Genomic DNA, 16,227 nt, shown 5'->3' on the forward strand with positions numbered 1-16,227 from the left:
TTTAAATAGTTTATGGCACAGTATAAAGTATAAACCTAATGACATTAATACTCTGTCTGCCAGCTGACAGTCCGGGTCACTCATAAATCATCTGGGGGCAGACGGACACCGCACAGGCGGCAGACGACTCACAGACTCACCTTCCGTCGCATAGAAGGCAGCCCCCGACTTGCCTCCGCGGGCCTGCCAGGGTGACGAGTGGGAGAGGGACCGAATGAAGTCTTCCTCGCTGCTGCCCAAAATCACCTCCCGCATCTTATGAAACTCTCCCGCGTAGTACAGCCGACAATAAAACTTGGCATTGGCATCAGAAAATTCTATGAACAGGAGTGTTTGTTTAAAAAAAGAAAAAGCTTTTAGGAATCAGAAATCTTTTTCCTTTTGCTCAGTTCTGCACTTCCACCAGATGAAACCCTCTGACTTTCTCCTGACAGCATTTTTCATGTTAAGTCTGTTACATCCCTGTTTATCGTAACTTTGTTGAAGCGATTCTTAGGGAGGGTTGGTTAGACAGCACCTGATGACCACCCTTACATATTTACAGAAAAATCAAACACAATGCAGGAGCCATTTCTCATTTCCTGCTGGGTATAGTATTTTCATCACCGTACTTTTATATCTTAAATTCTACTGTATAAAATATGCTGTATGATATACTTTTGTATCTTAAATTTTACTGTATACAATATGCTGTATGAATATCACCCACCTACACACACACCAGCTCTACATACCTCGTCAAGACTGTGGCTCTAGATTACACAATAGTTATTAAAACATCAGAAAGTAAACCAAACTATAATTTACAGGTTAAATTATAATTTCAATTCAGTATACAAAGTAACTTTATTACAAATGAATAATGCATATTTTATGAACTACATCCAGATTAAATAAAACGCCAGCACACAGAGTTAATACTCATTTTGAGAAACAGGCTGTTTATCAGCCCCTGTCCCAAACCGACGACATTTGACCCCATACTCACGAAGCTCCACGTGAGGATTTGTGAGCTGTTTCTTTTGTGTGTCTCCTCCATCTACTTCATCTGAAAGATTTAATGTCGTGAGTCAAGACAAAGTTCTAAACAGCTGCCACCTCGTCTCTGCCTGCTCTTTTTTCCCAACTAACAGTAAACAACAACACATCCCCTTTATACTAGTCCAACCAGTCTCGAGGAAGCATTATGTGTACAATTAAACTGTGTAAACTATTACAATAAAAATGTGTGTACTTTTCTGAAATATCAGTTTTTAAATTAAAAAACAGAGAATTTAGGTTGAAGAATAATTTTTCTTATGTTTAAGTTATTCCTAGGATAGTGATACACTAACTCAGCTCTTACATCCAGATTTTCCAGAGCTTCCAGGTTTACGGCCAGTTTCCCCCTGTGTAGAATAATGCTTCCACAACAGTTTGTGATGCTGCCTTTATCATACTAAGACAGTCACATAATAAATAAAATATACTAGTGTCCAGCCCTGGCTGGTGTGGTTCAGTGGACTGAGCGCTGGCCTATGAATCAAAGGGTCACTAATTGGATTCCCAGTCAGGGCACATGCTATGGTTGCAGGCCAGGTCCCCAGCAGGGGGCGCTCAAAAGGCAACCACACATTGATGTTTCTCTCCCTCTCTTTCTCCCTCCCCTCCCCTCTCTAAAAATAAATAAATAAAATCTTAAAAATATATATATACTAGTGTGTACTTCAGAGCTACTTTTGTTTTATACTTGACTGATTTGTCTGGCAAACCTACTACCAGATCCACTCTTAAGTATTGTAGGTTTGAAATACTTCTTAATATCTAGAACAAGTCATCCTCCACATTTCATATTTTAAAATTTTCAAAGTACCAATGCCTTCCAAAGATCATAGCCCAATAGCAGCCAACAGAATATAAAATAAGTATCTTAAATACTAATGAAAATTGACCACGCTGTTGCTATTTTTTAAATAAACTACTAATTCATGATCTAACACAAGGGTTGCCAATCCATTTAGTCCAGATGTTAAGAATTTTACTCAGTCGCAATTATTCAGTGTGCCAACATATACATGAAAGCAGCCAGACAATAAGTAAATGAATGGCTGTGCCCGTGTCCAATACAACTCTGTTTACAAAAACAGGTCAGCACAGCTTGCTGGCTCCTGGTCTAACCCCATACACAACACAACCAGGTAGGCATATTTTTCAAAATATCAAAATGAAGGTGGACATCAATAGCCTCGACCTTACATGGACTGGAAAAGAAAAGAGGAGACACCTGAGGGGTTCGTGGAAGAAAGGCATGTGAATACACACTATGAATTACATGTGAGACAGATGTCTTACATGTGTGATGTCACTGAGTCCTTAGTAAAGCCTGGAAGACACGCTTTGGCCACCTGACAAGTACAGAAAAGGGATTTCTGACGCTGCCACACGGTGAGGGATAGCAACGACATCCGAGACCGGCTGGGCCTCCCAGCACCACGCCTTTCCACCACACCGAGATGTGCGAAGGGGTGGAGGGCGTCCCCAGGTGTCCGCAGTACGAACGATCTGTTAAGGCTCCAAGAAACATCGGCAACTAAGACAAGTAAATCGAAGCCCAGAGTAAGCACATTCGCTCCCCCTTCGACATACCTGGGGGCTCCACGCCTTGACTCTCCGTCCCCTCCTTGCCAGTCTGGCCGACCTGGTAGTAAGCACTGTCTGCTCCGCGTAAGGTCTCTCTCTTCTGGGAAGAGAGGTCAGGGCTTTTCCCTGCTGTCCCTCGGAAGAAGGACAACATCCCAGAAGCCTTTTTGGCTAAAAATGAGAGGCAACATATTAAATACAGGTCACTACGGGTGAAAAAATTAAAATTTTCAACTAATTCCCCTGTTTGCAGTAACCATTTTCTAAGGGTAATAAATATTTTTAATACTGACACTTTTACTTGCAGAGATTATTAACCCACGGTTTTTATGGGTTTGGTGGGGGCAGTCAAGCACTCTCATTAACAGAAGCAGAAAGAGAACAATAATCAGATAGTTAAGTATTAAAATGTGAGAAACTCTATACAAAACCTTTGAAAAGTACCTTTCCAAGGTAGTCATAGTATGTTAAGCAACAAAATTAAATTAGGGCTGAATTCTTATAGTATCACAATTAATGCAAACAACATTACAAGCTATGAGAATTCAAAGTCAAGGGGATCATCTTTATATCATCTGCGTTCTTACATTTTAATACAGCAAAATATAAGGTTTTGTTTTTAACATTTTTCAGAAACTAAGTAGTACAGGATGGCCAAAAATATTACTCAAGCTTGCTCTATACATTTATTCTTAGTTTTGAGCTTAATATGTATGATCTATAGGCTTAGTTAGTATATATGCTTCCAATCCTGGATGTCTGCAACCTACGAAATCTTTATCAAATGTTCATTGTAAAGTGCTTACTTAGAGTGTCAGAAACCATATGGTCCCCTTAACACCTAACCCCACCTTATTCCTGGCTAACTGAACTCCAATTCAGAGGGAGTGGGGGGGGGGGGGGGGGCAGCCATGTACACAGCCCCAGAATGTGAATCATGATTTGTGTGAGCCTATCAGGACGAGGCTCACCACTTTCTCAGTCTCCTTTGCAGGGAGGGGTGGCCAAGGGACTCAGTTCTAACTGGTGTGACTGAGGGGGAAGTCGAAAATAAAACGAAAGCTGTGGCTTATTGCTCCCTTCTTTCTGCTTCAAACACAGACAATAAGGGGACCATTTCTGACCATGAGTAAACCTTAAGACAATCATAGAGAAACTACCCCTACGTTGTCATGACAATGCTGAGTCGCTGAACCACTACCAGCAAACACCCACCTGCAGACATTATTTTAGAAAATAAACTATCATTTGTTTAAACACCGACACCATGAGTTTTCTGTTACTTGTAGTGGATACACTCCTGACAAAGACCCAAATTCAAACTTAGTTCTCCAATAGCATAGCTGTATAATCTTGAGCAAGGGGCTTAATTTAAGTTTAACCTTTCTTTCTGAAAGCAGGGCTATGTTAAATAACTCCTATGTGGTTATTATGGTGTGACTTAAGGGAGATGATGCAAAGGAAGCTCTTTTCGCAATGCCAATGACACTGTAAAAACAAGGAAGCTGCTGTGACAGTCCTCAGGTGATACACTTTAAACTGAAAGCTCTAGCCAGGAAGGAAGCTCCTCTTGTTTTGCATGGACCTGTGAGCTTCTAGGAGTTCCACAGCCAAAGAAAACCAAAGTATGTATAAATAGGATATATATAAAAATTTTAAATCCATATTATATTTCAAAGGCCAGAAGAAATAAACACTTGCCAGGTGGCATTTCTTATTTAATTTGTTTTCTTCTTCAAACCACAGTTAGAAAGAACACTATCGATAACTGCTTTTCCGTCTGAAACCTTACGTGGCTGCGGCTCTGCTTCTGCGGTGCGGTTTGGACAGCCTCCACTGCTCTCGGGCAGCCGAACCGGGCTGCTGCTCTTCGGTCTGCTGTCTGACGTACTGAAGGACCAAACAGACAAAAAGCTCGTTTCACGCCACGCAGACAGAACACAGCAAGTACTCCGATTCTTTCATTAATCTATTCCTCAGCAACCTCACCCACGGTATCATAAATGTGATTCATAATTTATATAAACACAGGTTAGAGCATGGAATAGGAAGGCGTGAACTGTCTAAGGGACTTATATAAAACATAAGTGTTAATGTTTTCCCCAAGTCCATTAGCACTATAATAGCACCTATAAGTCAAACAATCACAGAAAATACCAGTTTCATATTTCTCATGCTAGTCCATCATAATATATAATTCAGATACAATCGTATTACATTGTAAAGCTGAAAAACCTATTTCAGAAAGAATCAAAATAATGAACCTATTAGTATGGTTTGGGGGATTTTGTTTTCTGTTTTAACTGTTAGGATCTTTCATTATTGTGGCACATTCACAAACATTTTAGGTTAAAAAGACAAACAATTACTACTTTTCAAATACAAAGAGAATTTTAAATGTTTAAAGTTTAAATCTGCCATATACATTGAACTCCCGTGGCAATTATGAAAAAATGGTGTTCAATGAAACAGTCTGAGACCTTTTGCTACACTTGAACGCTGTCTATCAATTATCAGCTACAACACGTGTGTATCCTAGAAACTTTCATGTGGAGAAAACCGAAGCACGAGAAGGTAGAAAATGACGGCACAGCTAAATCAGAACATTCCACTCAGTCACAGGTCACCTGCTTGTCAACGGTCCTTCTTCGGCACTGCTCCGCGGGGTCACCTTGGACAACTCCTCTAAGGCAGTTCGGTATTCTTTACAACTTAGGGCAGAAACAGGTTGAAAAACGTTAAACGTTACACTCTCCTTCTACAGTAAATCACATACTTTCAACAAAGCTATGCATTATAAAAACAGGACCCTTCTAAGTATCCATAATAAAACATATTTAACTGACAAAAGTTGTCAAGTAGAAACTTCGTGAAGAAGGTCAATGTCTTCACGGAGAATAGTACAAAATATACCCCAACACACCCACCGTAATCAATATTCTGAAAAAAGACTGGGAAAGCCTGCATACTGACATTTATATCAAACACTTTCAGAATTGAACAACTGATTTTAAAAGTATGAAACTTCAAGGTTTAGTATAATAGAAAGGAAAGGAACTTCAGAGTGCTTTTCAATTTAAAGACACTAAACTTTACAAAAAAAATTTTTTTTAATACTGCATTGGCAGAAAACAAAGTCCAACTCTTGGACTAGAAGTCTGGGACCCTTGATTTAGATAAAACAAATGTTAGGGAACAGAAGCTACTTTAAGACACATGATTACAGTGGGCATGTAAAAGGGTTAAGGCACAGGAACGGCATTAGTCTAAGTAAGGAAGCTTTACCTGCTGTGTGTGGGAAGCAGGAAGGAAATGAATGGAGAGCACGATAAGAGATATTGAGATGATATGCAGTGGATACACTCTAAAGTATTATGTCAGAAAGCGAACGGAAGGAAGGGGTACAACAGATACACACCGCACTACAGAGAATGGCTGCGGGATGTGAGGAGTGGTAAATGACCTGCCCAGTCAATTCAGCTATTCGGAGCTTGCTTAAGACTCACGCTGTAATCAGCTGGCTAGAGAGTATACAGAGAAAATAAGCTACCACACCCGGAGAGTATACCTTTTTACACATAGTTAATCATTTTGCTCTATTCTATGTGATAGATCTCAACAGTAGGGCAACTGATAAATATACAGAGACTATACAAAGACGACCAGAGGTGAAAGGCACTGTGCAGAGTACCTGAGAGCAAAAGCGATGATGGAGCTGGGCTCCTTCTCACAGACAGCAATGGGTACCCGTTCGTGTTCGTACATTAGGTAGTGTTTATCTGGATCGCTGCTCAAAATGTTTAAATGCATAAGTAAGACAGAACGCAATTACCAAAAAATAAAATATAAAAACCTTAACATACTGCAAGTAAATCTCAGGGCAATCCTACCTACATACTGCACAAGTATACGTTACGTAAGCCAAAACGTATGCACAGCTTGAACCAAACAGCCAAAGAAAATATAACAGCAAATTTTGAAGGCAAAGAAAAATGATCAGAATTATGTTTCAAAGGTTCTAATTCAGGGGGTTCTGAAGTTGCCCCAAACAAAGCTTTCCACACTGCCAGAGACTTCAGACCATATTTACCTCAAATAGGATTTACAATGAACAGCAGACAAAAGATTTTGTTCTACTATAAGCTTGAATGAAAAGTCTAGGGATAGTGGAAATGTCACACTAGCCCAAGAAATAAATACCACCACTGCTCGACCATTAGCACGTGGGAGCTCAGTGGTGTAACTCCATTTTAACCCAAATCTCGCTCCCCCAACGAGAGCATTCATTCATTCGTCTAACAGCTAAATACCGAGCACCTCATGTGTCAGAGACACAATATTAATAATTCATCACCACATGTCCCAGTAAGTTATTGGGTCAATAATATCACCCTTGTATATGAGCAGTATGTTTTTAGGATTATGAGATGAATAGACGTACCAGTATAAATATAAATGTTCATATTTTAATATATATGAACAATTATTTTCAGAATCGGTAATCTTAAGCATTAACCAATATTAGTTAATTTTTTTTCTTCCACTCACCTACTATGTAACAGTGATGTTCTACAAATTACACTCTACTGAGACATCTCTTTTATTATGATGAAATGTAATTCAGGATTGAGAAATATGAGTATACAGTTAAATAAACACATTTAAATATATAGAAAGTAAACCTACATAGAGAGTTTTTTTTAATTCAGTAAAAATCAAACCACCCAACAGCCACTGGCTTTTATAATACTTACAAAGGAAACGGAATGGGATTATAGCTGTTCCCTGGAAGCAAATTTGCAAAAATGGCTTTCATGGTTGACTTTTCCTTCACCTGGCTGTCTGTGGATCCCAGCAAATGTCCATCAAACACATCTAGGATGAAAAGTATTCTACTTATTTGTTAATATTCAGGAGAGTAAAAAGTATACAGCATCAACTTCAGTAGTCTTCCTTTTTGGGATTCAGACTCATGCACACGGTAATTCCCAATCATAGTGTGAAATTTCTGATCTGGAACAGTGACTATTTCGGGCTGAAGTAGAAAGCAACAGTGAAGCAGACCCAGCACTGACTCCAAGGGGTTCACTGCTCTACGTTTCAACATTTCTGGACTTGAGATCCTCCTGCAATGACGGCAGAGGCCAGGCAGCCGTCATGACAGAATTACTCCCTCAGCACGCGGCAGTTCAGTTACGTGCACTGTGGCCATTAGGCGTGAGTTTAATTGCAATTGAAATGTTATTTTTAAAGTCTGCACTACAATTAAGTAGTTTCTGATTAAATAAAAAGCGAGGAAAGAAAGAAGCAAGGCATAAATCTGCTATTAGTGAAACACCTATTTGTTGTTGGAGAAATGGCTGCAAGTTTTCTTATTTTCTTACAAGGCACAATCATGTGCTTTATGAGATGGAAGAAAGTAATATCCCCAGAAGCTAGATAAACTGAATTAACATTTTATGTCTCGGATATTTACATGTCAAACAGAGCAACTGGAGAAGTGATCTGGTAAAAAGCTGTATCTACAGAGCACATTCGGTAAATATATGATTTGTAAATCCTAAGGGATGGAGAGCATTATGTCAAAGTGTTCTGAGTGCTTTTCTCTTTTGGATGAAGTTCAAGAAAAGTGACTGGAACTGCACCTTCAGAAATGCTGGCTGTATCCGGTTCCGGGGCGCCCCCTGCCGACTGCTCGGGCAGGACCTCGGGCGGAGTGGGCAGCTGGAGGTGGGCAGAGCTGGTGGAGCCCTGGCTGGACAGGGCTGTTAGGACGCGGTCCTCTAAAGAAAAAGAAAGACCAACATAAAGGTGTCAGTTAAAAACACGAAGTCCATTTCTACCTGTTAGTAGTATTTTTAAAACACCAACTGACAGCTTTACTTCAGAAACCAAAGAACTTTAGTTTCATAAAAGTTACTTAGGCCATTTTAATGCATATTTTAGAAATGGATGCAAAAATCCAGACAGGCTACATGACTCGAGTGTGATCAGATCTTAACCAGTCCGACTCTTACCAACACTCTTTACAAGAGACCATGATGCAGAGTTACATTTATCAGTTGAATCAATTTAACAGGGAATGAAATGATGACACTACTGGGGAACAACCACATGCTGTTCTCGGGAAGCAAATCCGTTTAACTGTAATAGAACAATCTGAGTTGAACTCTTGTTCTGCAAAGACAGTCGAAATAAAAACCTACACATTTTCTAGGATGTCACCAAGTTACTTGGTAAAATCCTGTGACAGCTCAAGATTTTAGAAAAGATTTTACTGACATGAAAATCTAAGCTAAACTTTGCAGACTTTTGCAGTGAGGCCTAGGAGCTGACTCTGGAATAAGCAAGACATTCACTCTCCTTTTCACTCTCTGCCCGTCCCCTGCCAGCAAGCAGCCTTCACTGCCATCGACTCCGATGTCGCTACAGAGACCCTGGTGTCTCTTCCCGAAATGCACTTTAGGACACATCTTATTAAACTGACAGTGCTACAGATGCTCTACCAGAGGGAAAACAAGCCTACAAACAAGCGCATTAAAAATGCTCAAAATTACCAATTAAAAACAACCACTAGACTAAGAAATGTCCTTAAATCCAACGGCAGGTGGTCACCTGGATGAAGCACTAACCTTTCTCTCCGTTCTGAAGCCCTGGAGACACAGTCCGTGGAGGTGCATCCACCGCACTTATCTGGACAGAAGAAAATACCTGGTTCTTAAGGGCGCATTAAAGTCACATTTAAAACATTTTTTAACTAAGTGATTCTTAAACTTTTTGGTCTCTGGACCCCTTCAACCTCTTAAGAATCATTAAGACATTCAGATAACTTTTATGTAAGTTATATGTTCCAGTTTTTCCTTATTAGAAATTAAACTTAAAAAGTTTTAGAATATGCACTGATTCATTTAAAAATAACAAACCCATTATATATTAACATAAATAACATCTTTTAATTTAAGGAACCAGCTCTTTTTTAAAAATTGGTAAATATGTCTGGCTTAACAGAAGAGAGTGAGATTCACCTTTGGCTTCTGCATTTAGTCTGTTGAGCTATATTATGATGATCAAAGTGCGTAAAAAGAAACATAGCCTCACACAAATATGTGGCCAGAAAGTAAAATCTTATAGAGCCCTCGAAAGGGTCTCGGACCCCCAGGGGACCCTTGACCCACACTTTGAGACACTGCTCTAAACAACAGCTCACTTCTTGGTACTGAAACATCTAGGAAATACTTATGCTGACCTAAGCCTAGTAATGTCTTCTTATACAATGGACTTTCTGGATCAGTCCCATGATCCATAGATAAGATATATTTAAAATAACTTTAAGCTCTGCATACAATTTTATGACAAAGTAATTTCTTAGACTGCTTCTTAGAACATTCTTAGATTTGCTCACCATGCCTTCCTGGCCACCCTACATGAAACATCCCACCACTACCCACTCCTTCAGCAATATGGTTCATTTGTTTATTTTCAGCCGCCTCCTCTTTAGACAAACGCTCAACAGGGACAGCGACCACGGCCTGTGTGCACAAACGAACTCCGCGTACCTACAGCAGGGCCCCAGAGCACACAAGAACGATTTACCAAATGAAGGCTACAAAGGTAGTGAATACAGCTTTGCAAGGCAACTCCAGTTCTGTCAGAAACACAATCACCTGTTGAATGATTCTGCATTTTCAATTCTGTGTCTACATATAATTAAAGGTCTTCCACAACTAGGTTTGCAGTTTCTTTGCAGTTTCTTGCAAAAAGCAAGGCCCCTAGCAGTCTGTGTTAGCCATTAATAGCCCCAGACTACTTGGCAAATACTAATATAAAAACATCTTCAGTAACCCTTATTCCTTCTCCCACCTAAACTTTAAGGAAGTGATTCCTACAAAGTTTTTAAGAGGCAAAAAGGAATAATTCATTTATATATTACTACATAATACAAAGGTTAAAGGCACTTGGATGCATTACTCTATGAAAATATTCCTCTACAGATACCATACACCTGCACAAAAAGATATCCTCTCAAAAGTATACATTATATCAGAATATTAATTCCTTATAGTACACTAACATTAATTCATCTGAATATGGTTAGTGTGGTCTGTAGAATTCTAAGGGGGCCCCTAAGACCCACCCCCTGCTATACACACACCTCCCAGTTACTCAATCAAACACTGATCTGGACACTGCTGTAAAGGAATGTTGAGAAGTATTGCAGGTCCCAAATCAGTTAAAGTAGGGAGGATTCACGGGTTCTTTCAGTCTGTGTCCAGAGGCCAGACACAGAAGAATTCAGAGACCTGGAGCATGACAGGGTTTGATGGATTGCTGTATGCCTTGAAGACAGAAAGGTCACAGGGCGAGGGAAGCAGATAGCCTCTGGGAGCTGGAAATCATCTCTGGTGGGCTGGCAACAACAAAGGCGGTCCACAGTCCTATAGCCACCAGGAACTGAATTCTGCCAACGACCTGGGTGAGCCTGGATGAGGCGCAGGTGAGATGACACCCCAGCCGAAACCTTCGCTGCAGCTGTGAGACTGAAGCGGCAACCCGGCCACACCGTGCCGGACCCCTGACCCCTGACCCGCTGTGAGATAATCCATGTTTTAGGCCTCGGAGTTTGTGGTGATTTGCTATACAGCAAGAGGAAACTAACACTGTTGGGAGAGGCTAGTTAAATCGAATGTAGAACTCAACCAGTGCAGAGCTCGTAAGAAAAGCTTCTCACTTAAGCACAGAGATAAAGAACAGCCAAAATCATAGTGAAATAAGTTAGGACCTTGTGACATACTCAGAGCACCCACAACTTCTGTGTAGCACCTACCGCCATCGTGACGCTACCCCCAGGGATGACAGCTGATAGAAGCTTGTGATAAATGTTTCCAATAAATGAATTATCAGGTAAAAAAAAAAAATCCAAGTCATGTCTCCCTGAAACTTCACAACTTCAGAATAAAATACCCTACTTAATATTATTAATAAGGTACATATTAAACTAGCACTTCTAAATGTCATAAATGAAATTAATTATAATATTTATATCGATGAAGGTCCAAAGACAAAAGCACACTTGCTTTGTGGTGTGAGCGGCGGCAGGCCTAAGTATCTGGGCAGAGAAGAGATGCCCCAGTTTTCAAATCTGACTAAACTGAATCCTAGTATACGTTCTTCTCTGTCTCACTAACTGATCTATTCTCTCAATCCCTCTCTTCTTCTTCAGTCATTCAGCGGACAGTTATTTACCAAATAATTACCCTGTGTCACAGCATCCTTACTCTCAGAGACAGAGGATGAAGATGATTCTTTATGCCTCAATGGGGACCAGTGGCAGAAAATAAACAGGCAGTTACTGCAATAAGAGAGTGCTCTACATATGAAGCCTTCTTTGTTGCTTTTTTTCCATCTGAAGGAGATTCCAATGGAACTACGTTCTTCCGGGGGTTCCTCCCTCCCACAACTCTCTTATCATCTTATACACCTGCCTTGCAAATCACCAAACTCAGACGAGTATGTGCGAACCTTATGGCTGGTCCTCCCAAACTGCTGGCGTCCAGCTCCAACTGGATTGTCAGCTTACCATTCTAAAACAGGAACCCTCTCTCCAAATTTCCATACCTCCTCATCCAGAGGCACCCTCGTCTTCTGTCCGGCCAGACACTGTTTTCCCTTCTCACCTGCCTGTTTACCCGAAACTGCGCTCCCCACCCACTGTGGAGGCCAAGACCTCCCACTGCCTGTCTCATCCGAGTCTCTGCCGTCTCCCTCTGTGCTGCTGCTCACAGATACGCATCTCTGCTACGTTTCTCTCCATCTACCATGTCACCCTTCCTTTTCCATAGCCCGTTCTTTACAAGCATCATATTTGTTCTGTGTCAGCTGGTGGTTGCTGGCACCGATTCAACGCCAACAGGAACCCCAATTTGGGGCCTGGCAAAGAAGGAAACTTTATTCAGTGCAAAACAGCTCCATTGGGACACAGCACCACTGTGAAGACAGCAGAGCTGTAGCCCAACTCTGGGGCCACGTGGCCCAGGCTGGGCCCCTCTCAGCCAGATGCTCCACTCTGCTCTGCCCCCTGCTGGTCTGCTTTGCGCTGCGCTGCACTGCTCTCTGCTCTGGAGAGACGCCTTTGGCGTTTGGGCCCAGCCAGAGAGATGCAGTCTTCAGTGGAAAGGGAAAGTGTGCTCCAAAACTACACTTTCTTACCTTGTTTTCTTCCCCTTGTCTCAGTCTTCCAGGACTTGGAGGAACTGAAGGCCGCTTTCTACCTTTTTCCTGCTGGAAAAGGTCCTGCAACCTACAGTTAAAAGGAAAGAAGAAAACAAAGAATATGGTTTCGTTTCTGACATACTCAGGAACATTTACAAATGTTTGCCTTACAGTTCCGAATCCACAATAATCAGATTTTCCTACTTTGATGGCAATAGATTTTTTCCAACGGCAAGAAATGTTGAAGTTGTACATAAGATTAAGTTGATGTCTTATTTCTAATCAACTAATCAAAAGCTGTTACTGATTTCACTACAGTGTTAAAAGAACAGCAAGTTACTGTAAGAAACAGCAAGAAATAACATAAAAAGCATGGGCTTTAGAGAGCAATACACCAGGGCTCCAGGGCCAGCTCTGACGCTCAGCGTCCACGGAGCTCGGGCAAATCCCCGCGTCTCAGAGACACAGTTTGCTCTCCTGTAAAATGAAAGTGGCAGCCACATGTCAGGACTCGTAAGACCAAATAAAAGAGTGAACATCCACCTAGTGCCTTATTTAGTGTTCAGCATCATCCACGTGCTTGATAAATAAGAGCTATAAGCATGTCACTTAATGTTTAAATTAAGTACGAAGGGAAATATTTCCCAAAATAAATATCTTAATAAAGGTAGTACATAATACACAATAATTCAGCTATATTACATTCAATAAACACGCACACTGTATCTGAAACATTAAAGGCTGTCTTCATTTTTGTTTTTTTAAATCTTCATAAACTACCTAAAAAATATGAGTACATATATTTTAAAAGATAAAAGCGTGGGGATAATAGTGGGGACAGAAAATAAAAGTTTCTACAAACTGAGAATAAACTAAAACTTCCATAATCACCACAGACACAATAAAAACACCGCGGCAAAGCAAACTTGGCGGTGACGTCACAGCAGCACCCGGCTGCAGCGTCGGACCTGTTATTCCAGGCCTGGAGCACCTCGCAGAGGCTTTGCTTCTTGGCGATGAGCGACTCGAAGACGGACTGCAGCTGCTGAGGGGTCTCCACAGAGGACGACACGAGCCTCGCCTGCACCTTCTCGATCCAGTTCTTGAACTCGCCTTCCTCCATCTGCGAGAAAGAAACAGAAACAATCCCGGCCCCGCCATCTGAGACTCACCCCAGGAGAATCTTCCAGGGAGTTAATAATAGTACACTCCTCGGTTTCTGTCAAAGAAAGGAGTTACCTCCTTTTGTGCAAAGATATCTTCCATTTTTTCTTCTCTTGTTTTGCTGAATGTATCGGTTTTAAAAGATGCAAGTCTCTCATCTATAGCGAGATATACCTGTGAAACTCTAACAATATAAAGAATATTAAACACCATGAAAAAGCGGGATCAAATTTTCTAATCTCGCATACACAGAAAAAGGTGTCACACACAAAACTTCACAATAATGCTTTTTCTAATTAAGAATCATGTACCATTTTGCAGAACAAAAAAAGATGTATACATCAAAATCTTAACACTTAGTATGTCTCAGAAGCTGTGTCTTCTTTTTTAATACTTTATATATTGTCTACATTTTTTTATATCGGGCATATATAACATACAACTAGAAATATGAAGTTACTTATGCTTTCAAGGAAAACTAAATAAACAAACCTGATACTTAAAATAGCTGTAGATTATAGGCAGTTCTGAACAAAAATAGATGACCAAGAAAACTAAAACTTACTTTTGAAAAAAGTCCTTCAAATCCTGAAGCAGGGACACTTTTAATGGGGCCTGGCGTTTAATGAATACTCTGGGGAGTGGAACGCAGACTTCAAGAAGCCTAATGGGAGAATAACTGACAGGAGAAAATACAAGTAAGAGTAGAAAAGTGAAAAATGTATTAACATTTTGAGTAAAGGCATATCATGATGGTCAACTAAATCCTAAGAGGCATGAATTTTCTATAAAATGGTGTTTTAAAACAATCGTAAAAATATTGAAGACAACTTATTTTTTAAAGAAAACTTTCAACCATCATAAGTATTCTCCCCAGTCCTGGAAGGAATTGGTTTTGTTTGCATTTTCACTGCACCGTGAAGTCGTCATTGCTCCCCTCGAGGCTATCCTCGTGCGCTTGAAAAACAAGAACAACTGGGATAAAAACGTCTCTAAGTGAGAAGGCCGACTCCTTCCCGCAGTGAGCTGGGAAGGCATTCGCCCCCTTCCTGGCTCCCGAGGACGCCTCAGCAGTCCTCCTTCCCCTGCCACCTGGGGTTTATGCTGTCGAGTCAGTGCTATGCCCACCTGGGCCCTAGGTTCACGGTTAAAAGCCCTTGCTTAAAAAAGGAAATAGGGTTCAATTACAAGTATTTCCTGAGGGCCTAATTTTATGTCAAGTGTGTTTTAGGTGCTGAGGATAAAGCACTAAACAAGGGCCAAAATTCCAGCCCTCAGCATTTAGGAATAAGATCTGAGTAACAAATAATAAGACAAAGATTTAAAATATGTACTATATCAAATGGTAAGTGCTATGGAGAAAAGAAAGTGGGGGAAAGCAGAAAATGCTGGGGGTGAGAGGGAGTCAGGGCAGGTGAAACCTGAGCCAAGACATGCAGAAGTAAGGATGGGCAGGGAGAGGTATGGGGAACAGGCAGTTCAGAAAGAGAGCAAGCGCGAGGCTCCAGCAGGAGCCTACCTGGCATAGCTGAGGCCCAGCCAGGACACAAGTGAGGCTGCGGTCAGGTGAGCAAGCAGAAAGCAGCAGGAGGTAAGAACAGAGAGGTACTGGGCAGCCAGAGCACACAGGAGCTTACAGGTCCATAAAATGGGCTCTAGCTTTCACTCAGGGAGAAATGGACACCCATGAGGGTGTGGCCAGAAAGGAATTTCATTTAAAAGGTTCATTCCGACTGTCGTGTTGAGATGAAGATATAGAGGTCAAGGCCAAAGGGACACTGGTTGAGGCTACTGAAGTAATCCAGTGGAAGATACCAGAGGCTCAGTCCAGAGTGGTAAGTGGTGGATGTGGTGAGGTGTGTTCAGACTCTGCATACATTTTGAAGGCAGAGCCTTCTGGCTTTCTCAAATCACTTAATACTACAGTGTAACTACCCATCTCTGAACTAGCTATTTTAGCTCTGTCGAGAATATCCAGTTATCCTCATGCCAGTTAATGTCTCAGCAAAAATTCTGACAAACACTCCGATGCAAAAACAGAAACAATGGTTAAGAGTAAAACCTTGTAGAAGCAGATCTCCTGGTTCACATCATGACTCCATTACTTGCTAGCTTTATAAGTGAGCTAGCGATCTCTCTAAGTGACAGCAGTAATAATGCCTATCTCTTGGGGTGAAGATTAAACAGAATAATCGCAGTGAAAGCTCTTAGCAGGAGAGCATGGCCCTCTGCAGT

General features: G+C 41.1%; 1 protein-coding gene across 4 annotated transcripts in view; it reads right to left on the bottom strand.

Annotated features, from left to right (window-relative positions):
• Window positions 1-16,227, bottom strand: part of PIKFYVE (phosphoinositide kinase, FYVE-type zinc finger containing) — a 74,914-nt gene that overhangs the window by 7,581 nt on the left and 51,106 nt on the right. For all 4 annotated transcript variants that reach the window (XM_037166036.2, XM_053655458.1, XM_053655430.1 and 1 more), the window contains 13 exons: window positions 14,558-14,671; window positions 14,068-14,176; window positions 13,797-13,951; window positions 12,826-12,916; window positions 9,252-9,312; window positions 8,265-8,402; window positions 7,374-7,494; window positions 6,311-6,406; window positions 5,247-5,330; window positions 4,412-4,509; window positions 2,626-2,790; window positions 989-1,048; window positions 141-317 (listed from right to left, as the gene is read on the bottom strand). In XM_037166036.2, the coding sequence (XP_037021931.2) occupies window positions 141-317; window positions 989-1,048; window positions 2,626-2,790; window positions 4,412-4,509; window positions 5,247-5,330; window positions 6,311-6,406; window positions 7,374-7,494; window positions 8,265-8,402; window positions 9,252-9,312; window positions 12,826-12,916; window positions 13,797-13,951; window positions 14,068-14,176; window positions 14,558-14,671 (1,469 nt within the window). The remainder of the gene's footprint in view (window positions 1-140; window positions 318-988; window positions 1,049-2,625; window positions 2,791-4,411; window positions 4,510-5,246; window positions 5,331-6,310; window positions 6,407-7,373; window positions 7,495-8,264; window positions 8,403-9,251; window positions 9,313-12,825; window positions 12,917-13,796; window positions 13,952-14,067; window positions 14,177-14,557; window positions 14,672-16,227) is intronic.

Source organism: Artibeus jamaicensis, unplaced genomic scaffold (assembly GCF_021234435.1).
Source record: "Artibeus jamaicensis isolate MK-2021 breed Jamaican fruit bat unplaced genomic scaffold, CSHL_Jam_final contig_1015, whole genome shotgun sequence".
Lineage (NCBI taxonomy): Eukaryota > Metazoa > Chordata > Mammalia > Chiroptera > Phyllostomidae > Artibeus > Artibeus jamaicensis.